The following is a 12,387-nucleotide window of genomic DNA, read 5'->3' as shown; positions in this document are numbered from 1 at the left end:
ACAAAACTTTTACTTTGATTTGTCTCTGGCTTTTGTAAATTTGATTTTTGTGGAAAACGAAAACAGTTGAGATAATGAGATCAGTTCCGTACTTTTTATTTCTTTGCTATATCCTACTCACAAGATCTTTTTCCGTAGTTGAAAGTTGAAACCCACCGAAAGCTACACCACTTTACTAATACTCCCACTTCGCACGCTTTGCTTTCTTTCGTGTCTCTAACCATAATGATGCCCCCTTTAGCCAATTGATCACTCGCTCTACAAAGACAAAGAGGCTATGATATTTGTTGGTCCCTGCAAATGATGGATGCTCGCGCTTTCTCTTCTCATTCCGACGCTTCCGTTGCCGCTGCAACCACAGATCAGGTATCGCAACCTCCAACTCATGTATCTCTTGTTACAATCTCCATATTCTCTTTTTATTTATTTATTTATTTATTATTTATTATTATTTGATTGATTGATTGATTATTTAATTGAGCTATGTACTCTGTCAATTTTCGGTGGGAACTGGCAATAGCTTTCGAAGCTAAACTTTCTGTTTTAAGAGAAAAAAAAAATTTCGGTAGTTTAATCTGTGCTTCGCTGAATTCTTCCTTTTATGTTAGCTATTATCCTAATTACTCTATTTCTTTTTCAGTGATTGTGACCTGTTTGTTTATAACCAAATTACCCTTTCCTGAAATAGTAGTCTTTTTTTTTTTTTGTTACTGGTTCTGTTGAACAGTGAGAAATGAACTTACTTTTGGTATCTAAATACAATTGTTCATGTTTTGATAGAATGTGGAGCAATGCAGAAGTGGCAACAACAGTGAAGCCACGATTATGGAGAAACCAAGGCGATGGCATGATGTTTTCTGGTCTGGAATGTTTGTAATCCACTTGATTGGTTTCGGTTTTGTTCTTGTTGTTCTTGGCCTCAACAGATTCAAGAAGAAGAACAGGCTTGACATTGATAAGTACACATACCGCTTCATGGAGAATCAAGCCGGATTGACAGAGGATTACTGGCCAGTCTATGCGGTTGCCGGTTTAGTTGGGACTGCTCTTGGATGTTGTTGGCTGTCACTGTTGGGTTCATGTGCTACCCTTATGATGAAGGTGTCTGTTCATATCCTCACCACATATCTTGCTGTGATCAGTGTTCTCTCTTTTTGGGCTGAGCAGGTCTTCTGGGGTGTCGCTTTTGCTATTGGAGCATGCCTTCAGCTTTTGTATGTGATATCTGTTATAGACAGGTATGAGCCTCAATTTACTATATATATAACGTATGTATGTACCTATCATGCGTGTTTGTTGCTTAATGGATGCATGGATTTTGTTCTGTTAGTTTGTCCATATCCACAGTTGAAGGTTGCATTTACTGGGAAAGAAGTTAAAGTTTTAAACTGTTGTATATTTATAATAATAATACTAATATAGCATGATTGACTAGCTTTGGTGTCTTACATTTGGCAGCTGCTATAGATCGCCATCTTTGAAACATAGAATTGCATATTCGTATAGCAGCAAACATATCTGAAGTAGTATTCTCTTTCTGATTGATTTCTAATCAAGGTGTGAATCTGACTAACATCTGGGATGAACTACTCAACCTGTTTAGTGCTCTACATTACCTGAGAATATCAAAATACCCTATTCTAAGTGAATAACTCTATATCCTTGAACATAAACTGCTTCTATTTTTTCGCTTTAATAATTTTTGTTTTTAGTAGAGAGTTTTAAGGAATCAGGAGGATATAAGATTACTTATTCTGAATGGGTTGATATATCTAAAGGTCAAATAGCGCACCTTGCAATGCAAGCTAAAATTAGTTGGTAAAAATTTGCTCATATTTGCTGTTGACAATAGCCTGAGTAATTGTCATCTAGTGATTCTGTCTTTGTGGAAGTCATCATTGTTGAGAAGCATTTGAACATTAGGCCTTTTCAGAACTAGTTTGACCATTTAGTGATGTATATAAATACATGGGCTTGAATACTGACTGCTGACTGAGGTATCTTTCATGCAATAACTCACTGGTGTCTGTTTTTCAAGTTGATATTGCAGCAGGCTCTGTCCTGCTTATACTCAAACTTTTGTGGTGCTGTATCTAGTTTCATAGAACCATAGCAATCTCTGAATTGTCACTATGAATCAAGAGCTGTAAGAGTGAATGAAGAAATGTCAAAATACGAGTCCAACCAGCACAAAACCTGCGGACCAGCCATCTGACAGGCTCACCACTGAGAACCACTTCATATTCTACCACTCATGTTTAGATGTTTGACCTGTTAATGCATGGTGTTCAATTGCTGCCTTCCAAACATCACTTCTCACTGATGCTGGAACTGGTCATATTAATCCATAATCTTTTCCCCCTGTTGTTCTAGAGATCTCCTTTTGCTCTATTTTTCTGATCTGGAAGTTCCATACTCTTGCAAAAATGGCTTCAAGTGATTCTGGAGTGCTTTATCAACCTCCAAGGAGCCCTAATCCGTGTGTGTGGCAACGCTTTCATCTGTTAAAAATCCTATCTCATGCATTCTTTAGAAGTCTTAGAATTATTTTAGAGAAGTTGAATGGAAGGATTTATCTTGTGGAATCATATTGTATAGATTTTTGATTCCTTGATCAAACGCGCTCAGATCATTTGGATAAATACAAGAATATAATATCTCCAGGACTTAGTTTGGTAAGTTCAAACCTGCTCTTCAAGATTTTTCCAAAAGGCATAGTGTTGTCACTCATCATCTAGTAGATACATTCACTATAAGTTCATGTTATAGCAATTTCAAGAAATGGTCATTATGATTTATATGTTCTGGCTTAAGGGAGTATGTTGAAGATAATGTTGGTTATTATACTTGTAATGAAGTGACTTTGGGAATATCATAAATGTTGCGGAGCATTGGATATATTAATGTCTGTTTTCAGGAACTAGTTATACTATTTACTATATCTTTTAAATATCAGATGCTTTGATCAATAAAAGTATATCAATGCTGAATGATAACTAAATAAATAGTTTCATAAATCACTTTATAGTCTTTCCTAATACCTGTTTTGATTAAAGCTTAGATGACAGTTCATCTCCCATGGTGAACTGTCTAGAGACTTAGAAAATTTACTTAATCGGTTCTACACAAATTTACAGTAACTTTTCAATGTGACGATCCTTAATTTATTGGATATCTAAATTAGCTGGGTTCTAGTGTTTACAACAAAAGCATCATATCAGCTATTCTCTGATGTATTAAGAATCGGATTTATCAATGCGAAAAATGTTGTACTCTATTTCTGAGACTTTTGGAGGATAATTTGGACTTCTGGCTAGATTAGCCATTAGCATTGTAAGAGGTTTCAGACTTAAATTTTTATTAATAGTCAATCATGAGTGTTGTTGTAATAAATGTACCATTCCATTCCATGGAAATGCAAATCAAAAGTTGTTTATGTTTTAAATATTTTTTGCCCCCATTGATACTTGTATTGGTAGATAAAATTTGTAAGTTTCTATTATTTGAAATCTGGGTGCTGCCATTTTATTGAAATTGTAGTTCAACTTTATTCCCTTCTTGTATTGCTATATTTATAATTAATTGTGCCCTTAAAGATAATCTTTTATGGTTATTCTTTTCGCATTTCCAGACTTCCATTTACTATGTTAGTTTTGCAAAAGGCTGTTAAGATGGTATGGAATCTTCCTGAGGTTATGAAAGTTGCACATGCATTTGTGCTGCTGCTTCTTTCGTGGATGGTGTTGTGGTCATTTGGAGTAGCTGGTGTTGTGGCTTCAAGTATGGGTGACGGTGGACGCTGGTGGCTTCTTGTGGTGAGCTGGCAAGTTTGCTCTTTATTCTGTCTGTCCTTGTTGGCACTAGTAATGCTTGCAAATCATGTATTCTTCCCCCCATCTGATTACTGACATTGCTGTCATGCGTGCAGGTCCTCTCTGTAAGCTTATTTTGGACTGGTGCTGTACTGTGTAATACTCTGCATGTCGTTGTGTCTGGAATTGTGTTCCTCGCGAACGTCCATTATAGCAAAGAGAGTTCATCATTTCCCACTAAATCCTTAATGAAATCATTGCAATATGCTTTAACAACTTCGTTTGGCAGCATTTGTTATGGCTCATTATTTACAGCTGTTATTAGGACAATGCGGTGGCAGGTATTAACCAACATTTGCTTTTGCTAATTATTTGAATCTCATTTCCTTCATATATGGATGCTATAAACTCTGTTGGTATTCAGATTCGAGGCGTCCGAGCAAAGATAGGCAATAATGAATGTTTACTTTGTTGTGTTGATTTCCTTTTCCACATGGTGGAGACTCTTGTCCGATTCTTTAACAAGTATGCATATGTTCAGGTAGACTTCTATGCCTATGTCAGTAATTACTTCCATATATGAGAAAATTTAAATGTTCTCGGTGACAATTGTTTCCATTTTTAACTAGGAATCGTGAAGAGTGATTGCGAAAATTACTGGACTGGGGTCCTTCACTATATATCGGAGATAGAAATATTTTGGCTAATTTAGTTAGAGTTGGGTGAATATAATTATCTGCCAGTTTGCCATTGTGTTCTTGGAGAACTCACTATGGCATTCTTGTCATGATTGTGTTAGCAGATTGGTGTGTATGGAAAAAGCTTTAACCACTCTGCCAGAGATGCATGGGAGTTATTCCAATCAACTGGAGTTGAAGCACTTGTGGCCTATGATTGTTCAGGTGCTATAATGTTAATGGGAACCATTTTTGGAGGTCTGATAACTGGAACTTGCGCAGGTGCCTGGGCATGGATTAAGTGGAGTAATAGAGCTTTTATGATCGGATCCATGTCTATGCTCATGGGAATGATGTTGGTAAGTTTACAACATCCTTGATTGAAGTTTAATCCATGACTTGGCCTTTATCAAACTATGAAACATACGTTTTAGTGTTTTCTTTTCCATCTTTTTCTTTTTGGTCAGAAGATCTTAACTTCATCAGACAAAGGTCAAGGTACTAGAGGCAATATGCGCCACAGTATAATAATGCACAATAAATGAATGATACAAACTAAGCATGCCTAATGTATGCATTATTGCCTAATCAACTATATAGAATCATAAGGTAATACCCATTTAGAACAGGGATAAACCTTGGAAAATCCTGTACTATATAACCTCTGCCATAGTCCATTATCAATATGACCATCTTAGAATCCAACTCTGACCCTTGATTTCTTATATTTGCACATAAGCTCCAGGATTACCCACATATTTCGCATTAGCCCCTAGAGGATACTAAATTTACAGTTGCCCAACTGTGTTCACAATAACGCAGCCCCAGACAAACCAGAATTCCAACGCTCTATATATATTAAATTTTCTATTATATAAATGTATTTTCAGGTTGGAGTGGCTATGGTTGTGGTGGAAAGTGCTGTTACTTCAATATATGTCTGCTATGCTGAAGACCCCTTATCGATCCATAGATGGGACCCAGAATTCTTCAACCAGATCTCTGAGACACTAAACCAGCGGCTTCAACATAGAAGTAAACGTGTGAGCGAAGTTTTAACCCACAATCAGCTTGATAACCTAGTACGATCAAACACATCAGTTTGAGGAATCACTTTAATTAATATTAAATATTATAAAAATGATTTAGCTTCGTTCCTTTTTCTTTTCTTCTTTTCCTTTTTTTTCCTTTTTTTTTTTATATATTTTTGTGTGTGGTGTGTAATATGATAACTGTAATTGCAAATTAATATTGGCATATTGTTGTGATATATGCCAGGCAAGATGGTTGCTTCTAGTATGTGGTTAATTTTGTACCAGTGTTCTGAAAATCGAACTGGACTGGCCGATTCGGCTGGATTAATTGAAACCAGTCTTCTAGCCGGTCTGGTTGGCACAGAAAACAGCATGGCAAAAAACCGGTTGAACTGGCAATAAATTGGAGAAACGGTAGAACTGACTGGTTTTTTAACGGTTTTTCAGAATTTTAACTAAAAAATAAAGAAAATTCACCATATAAAAGGTGAAAAGCATAGCCTTTCTTGTTCCCCCTTTCTCTCACAAAAACCCTAACCCATTACCCCTTTCTCAACCAGCAGCAGCCAGCTCCTCCACCGTCGCTGAACTCTTCTCGTTAGCTAGATGGTTTTGTCGTCACGGGCAGTGACAGGCAGAGGGTACGCTCGAAGCTCTTGGCCGTCGATCCTCTTCTCCACGTCGTTGCCTCTGTACTTGCAGATAGGAGCTCGTGGTCGTCTTCTACTCTTCTCTACATCGTGGTCGTGGTCGTGGACTTGCAGATCGAGGTGCGGTCAATTTGAATCCTATCCTTGTCTCTCGCCGTTGAGTTTTGTTCCTCCCTCGTCTTTGTCTTTGTCTCGCCGTACTTCCCTCGCTGGCAGTTGAGTTTCATTCTAACCTCATTTCTGTTTCTGTCTCGTCGTTTCTCCCTCATTTGTTCAGTCTTTGTTTTCTTTTATTAATTTTTATGATTCTGAGTTTTTGTTTTTGTATGATTCTGGAACTGAAAAATGTTTATGATTATGGGTATGCACTGCTGAAATCTATGTTTCAGTTTATGTTTGTTTATTTTGTTTATTTTACTGATTGAGTTACTGAGATCTAATTAGAGTTGTTTTTTTTTTATTATAGAGTTGTTTTTTTCTGTCTTTTTGTTCTAAGTTAGGATTATGGATAGTGTGAATGTGTGATTGCTGAATTTGAAATTTTTTATTTTTTTTAGTACTTTTGGATTCTCTATCTTCTTTTTTGTTGAATTGTGAGTGTTTGTTTTAGATATTGTTGCTGATTATTTTATTAGAACTTTAGAGTTAATTTTAAAAATTTTTTATTTTGTTAATTTTTAATGATAAAATATTAAAATATGAATAAATTATTATATAAAATTGTAAAATTTTATATTTTATTAGTTTAAAAATTATTAAATTTACATATTTATAATTATATATTAAATTTTTAATAATTTTATTGTATATTTAACTAAATTGATTTAATTACGGTCTCGATTAAACTATTAAATCATTGAACACTTGTCTGATTCAATAATCAGTTCGGTTGAGTAAATACCCATAGTCGTTCCTGAGATTCACGCAAATACCCATAGTAATCCCTAAGATCCCGATTTTCTCATTGTAGTCCTCTAGATAGAGCTCTGAGCACTCAAAGTGGTCTCTGGGTATATTTCTGGTGATGAGTCATCACCGGAGTGCTGACGTGGACTCGGTTTGCCACGCTGGAGAGCTCCCAACGACTAGCTGAGCTGACGAGTTTCCAATTTGTACCCAGATTGGTCCCTCCTATTATATTTAACCCTAAATCCTCAAATTCTCATACACTTCATCTCTTCCTCTTGTTCATCTCTTCTTCTTCTTCTTTCAAGCATATATCAGACACTATAGGTGTTGGTGTTGGCAATGGTGGTGGAGGAGGAGTGGTTTGGGTTGGGGGAGGGGTTAACAACCCACAACCCTCTGAATCTTCTTCAGAATCAAAGCTGGATGGAGCTTACACAGCGCTACAGGCATGAAAATCTGCAATCACTGATGACCCAAAGAAAATTCTAGGAATATGGGTTGGTCCAAATGTGTGTTCTTACAAAGGGGTTTTTTGTGATTTTACTGAAGATAAAATGGGTGCATCTGCATCAGCATTCCCTGTAGTTGCAGGCATAGATCTCAACCATGCAAATCTCCAAGGAACCCTTGTCAAAGAGCTATCTTTATTCATTGACATGTCCCTTTTCCACCTTAACAGTAACAGGTTCACTGGTACTGTTCCTGATGAATTTAGAGACTTCGACTCTCTTAAAGAATTTGACCTCAACAACAACCAATTCTCAGGTTCTTTCCCTTCTGCTACTTTGTACATGCCAAGCCTCATCTACTTGGACCTCAGGTTCTGTTCCTGAATAACCAGTTAATTGGTTGCATCCCTGAAGGAGTGGGGCTATTCACTAAGATTCAAGTTCTGGATGTTAGCTACAATACTCTCATGGGTCATGTGCCAGACACATTTTTTTGTCTGCAAGACATTCAAGTTCTTAACTTGGCACATAACAAGCTTTTTGGGGAGTTATCAGATGTAATATGCTCTCTGAGGAGCCTTGCAAATTTGACTATTGCTTACAATTTCTTTTTTGGGTTCAGCCAACAATGTTCAAGGCTTTTCTTCAAGAATATGGGTTTTGATGTCTTACTTAACTACATTCCTGGAAGGGACATGCAGAGACCTCAACCTGAGTGTTCTATGATCCCAGGTGGTAGTCTAAGTTGTCTCAGAATTTCAACACCAAAGTCTCTTGTTTGTGGTTCTCTGGCTGTAAGTGCTTCTAAGCACACTAATTCTACTTCATCATCTCCTTGAATAGTAATTATTACAGTATACTTTATTAGTTACAAGTTGGTCATGGCTTCTCCACTAATTAGTGTTACCAATCTCAATTTACACACCTGCTAATTTAATTCTTCATAGATTCATTCAACATACATGTTTAATATTATTATCAAAAAAATACTTGCTAACTTCCGAGACTTCTAATATGTTTCATGATTATTATAGAAAGACAACACCTTATACCTGATGGTATATACAAGCAAGATAATTTATGTTTCACGTGACATGCTTGAAAGAAGAAGAAGAGATGAACAAGAGGAAGAGATGAAGTGTCTGAGAATTTGGGGATTTAGAGTTAAATGTAATAGGAGGGACCAATCTGGATACAAATTGAAAACTCGCCAGTTCAACTAGCCGCTGGGAGCCCTCCAGCGTGGCAAACCGAGTCTACGTCAGCACTCCGGTGATGACTCATCCCTAGAAATATACCCAAGGATTACTTTGAGTGCTCGAAACTCTATCTGGAGGACTATAATAGAGAAATCGAAATCTTAGGGATTACTATAGGTATTTGCGTGAATCTCAGAGACTACTATGGATATTTACTCCAGTTCCGTTCTTGCAACCTTGTTTTATACTAAAGGAGACCTAAAAGAATAACTTAGGGCGGTGACAATGCTGATTCTCGGTTTGTTCAGACTTGCAAAGTGTACACTTGAATTAGCCTAAAATAAAAGACATTTCACAATTGAGCTTGTGCTAATGCATGCAACATTGTTGTGACGTTTCTGGGCGATGGAGTGTAGGTGTAGGCGTGTAGCTATAAAAATGGAGTAGTTAGATGTGGGGCAACATTAGTTGTACCAACGAAGTTCATGACTGAGCTATTTTATTAGACAAAAATGATACGATACTAAAAATTAATTATTATGTATTTGTATATAAATAGATGGATTGTTTAATTCATTTTTAATATATATTTTATATTTTAATATGTGTTTTACACATAGTTAATTAGAATGAGACTTACGTGATATGTAGAATGACAAATTAATGATAGTATATAGTATATTTTAATAAGTATTTTATTTTTTAAAAATTAATTAAAATATATACAAACTAATATTAAATTTGATGTATTTTTTATTTAACATATTTTGTAATACAAAAATTATTTATATTGAAATTGTATAAAGGTATATCTTTATTTGTTTTTATTTTTGCATTTGTTTTAATTGATGGACTTAATCTTCTTATGTGGTATTTGTCCTCCCTTTTTATTTTTGGTGGTGGTTGGAATTGTTTCTTTCTTCTTTTTATCATATGTTCTTGTGAAGATATATTTTTTTCTGAATTGTTGACTTGTATTCATTTTCTATTGTTTGTTTTGTTCTATCTTTGTATATATACCTATTCTTCATCTAGAGATATGTCTTGGATTCTTTTACTTTTCTTCTTGATCTGTTGATTGGTATATTATTTAGGTCTGGTGATATTAGTGTTGATGAAGTTGATTCCTATAATCAAAGAAGAATATAAATGATGTTTTAAATAAAATTTTTGTGGTATTACTTGTCTTATTTGTTGTAATAGGGATTGAGTTTCAGTATTTTTTTGTTAGGATAAATGTTTTGGTAACAGTGTATTGTTGAGAGTTTTCGTTAAAATAATTTACTTTGACTTCAAATATAAGTATGAGGTTATATAAATTTTTCAATTGGGATGGTGCTTCATTGTCATTGCAGTCTTGAAGTGTAATTAGATTTAAGGCAATTGTGCTCAATAATATTTTTGCTTCTCTATCAAATAGTTTAAAAGTTATTGTAGCACTTTGATTTGAAATCTTTAGTTTAATTTTGAATTTGTAATAATTATTGATTTAGTAATTTATAATTTGATAGAATTTTTTATAATAAATATAATTTGATGAAATTTTTTATAATTTGAATCTGTAATAATTTTTTATGTTGTAGCACAAAAATTTTATTTTTTGTATTTTTTGTTGGTTTTTCTTTGATATCTACTTATTTTTCTTTTGCTAGTATACAGTTTTTCAATGACATTCATAATAGTATGAATAAAATTTTTATAATATTTTTTATGTGTATATATATATATATATATTGAATAAGTTATTTTTAATAAGAATAATTTAAATAACATAAAATAAAAATATCTATTAATTTTTTTAATCCACTCTGTCAGACAATATCTTAAGTGATACAAATTTAAAATAATGTTAAAAAATGATAAAAAATAATTATATTAAAGTATCAAAAAATAATGAAAAAAAAGTATAAATAGAGTAGTAATAAGAGTGTTTCTTCTCGTAAATTTGTTTTTAAAATACAATAAATATTTTTTATTTTGTATCTAATCATCTAATAGAATCATTTCTAAGTAGATAGGCTTCTTATCATTTGTTGGTGTAAATGTTGCTCATAGGTGAACCACGAATTATGAAATGAAATAATAGTGGTAAGAGTCTTATGTATGATATATAAGTAGGTCAAATAGTATCAAATTTAAATATTTTGTAACTTAAAATTTATTATGATAATATTATTATTATGACACTTTTAACATAGATGTTTATTTTATTTAATTAATGTTTTATATTTTCATTGAATAATAATATGTAGGATAAAGTAGTAAATTGGCTCCCTACATTTGGGCCTAATCCTGTTTTAGTCCCTAATGTTTAAAGTATCTTATTTGAATCCAAAAAAGTATCATTTAACTTCAATGTAGTCCTGCCACAAAGTCAATGTTAAATAATTAACATCACCGTTCTACCAAACCTTAATGTCCTTTCCTGAAGAAGAGGTACGAATTCGAGAGGTACAAGATCAACAATGGATACATCACCACGAGCCACTAGCCTTGGTTCAAGCAAATAGAGAATATCGTCGAAAATTCGTTTTCCGCAAGAAAGTTCATCGGTGGCGACGAGGACAAGACCATTGTCACTTTTACCGCGGAAAACTCCTCTCGATAACCGAAGAGTTTGGTTATATAAGTTTTTCATATCTAAAATCTAAGTTTCATTAATTATTTAACATTAACTTCACGGCAGGACTACGTTGAAGATAAATAAAACTCTTTTGGATTCAAATAAGATACTTTAAATTTTATGAACCAAAATAGCATTAGATCCAAACGTAAGGATCCAATTTAGTACTCCATCCTAATATGTAATAAATTAATTAATTATAAAAGTTATTGTTTTAATTTTTAATTTTTTAAAAACATATTACTAAAAATTGATTAGTTAATTTTTTAATTTTGTCAAGTAATCAAAATTGATGATGTGAAATTATTAGGAAAAAAACATGGCTTAAATTCAATATACAAAAGATTGATATCAATTTTTATATAATACAAATAGATTTGATGACTAAATTTTTTGAGTGCACCAATTGATGATGTGAAATTATTAGGAAAAAAACATGGCTTAAATTCAATATACAAAGGATTGATATCAATTTTTATATAATACAAATAGATTTGATGACTAAATTTTTTGAGTGCACGTGTCTACTCTTGGTAGACTTGAATAACTTTTATTTGGAATTTTTTTAATAGAAGATTATTAATTTCAAGAGTCTAATTAAACAATTAGTTATTAATCAAATGAAAAAATAACAATTTATACCCACGAATTTTATTAATGTTAATAAAAATATCTATTGTAACAACTCGAATTTTTATGCCAACATGATATTTTTTGAAAAATATTATTTTTAGTAATTATTTTATTTCAATTAATTAATTCTGAGTTTCGAAGTAAAATAAATGATAATATAATTTTATTATTATGTTATTAATTTATTTTACATGCTATAATTATAATAGAGCCTAGATAATAATGTTATTATTATTATCAAGTCCGATATTTGTCGATATGAGTAATTGTCGACATTTTTTGATGAGCTTAGAGTTGCTAATACTTCATTAAATATTTTTTATCTTTAAATTACTAATGTCATTTATATTAGTAACTCATATATATTTAACCCTATATATATATATATATATATATATATA

General features: G+C 33.0%; 1 protein-coding gene and 1 pseudogene across 1 annotated transcript; both read left to right on the top strand.

The window, feature by feature from the left end:
* LOC107643820 (uncharacterized) lies at positions 1–5,785 on the top strand. Its single transcript, XM_016347576.3, has 7 exons — positions 1–366; positions 781–1,238; positions 3,632–3,815; positions 3,929–4,153; positions 4,237–4,353; positions 4,615–4,848; positions 5,380–5,785. The coding sequence occupies exons 1-7, from the start codon at positions 301–303 to the stop codon at positions 5,593–5,595; spliced, it is 1,500 nt and encodes a 499-aa protein (XP_016203062.1). The 5' UTR covers positions 1–300; the 3' UTR covers positions 5,596–5,785.
* LOC107640893 (uncharacterized) lies at positions 5,773–8,370 on the top strand (annotated as a pseudogene).
* The last annotated feature ends 4,017 nt before the right edge of the window (positions 8,371–12,387 follow it).

The sequence above is a fragment of the Arachis ipaensis genome, chromosome B5 (genome assembly GCF_059453495.1).
Source record: "Arachis ipaensis isolate K30076 ecotype BB chromosome B5, ASM5945349v1, whole genome shotgun sequence".
Classification (NCBI taxonomy): domain Eukaryota; kingdom Viridiplantae; phylum Streptophyta; class Magnoliopsida; order Fabales; family Fabaceae; genus Arachis; species Arachis ipaensis.
Note: the sequence above shows the minus strand (reverse complement) of the source record. Positions and strands in the feature narration are given on the sequence as shown.

Coding starts and splice junctions, on each gene's coding strand:
- LOC107643820 (XM_016347576.3), top strand. CDS start 301: ATGATGGATGCTCGCGCTTTCTCTTCTCATTCCGACGCTTCCGTTGCC. Junction 1,239..3,631: donor GTGATATCTGTTATAGACAG/GTATGAGCCTCA, acceptor TCGCATTTCCAG/ACTTCCATTTACTATGTTAG. Junction 4,354..4,614: donor ACAAGTATGCATATGTTCAG/GTAGACTTCTAT, acceptor TTGTGTTAGCAG/ATTGGTGTGTATGGAAAAAG.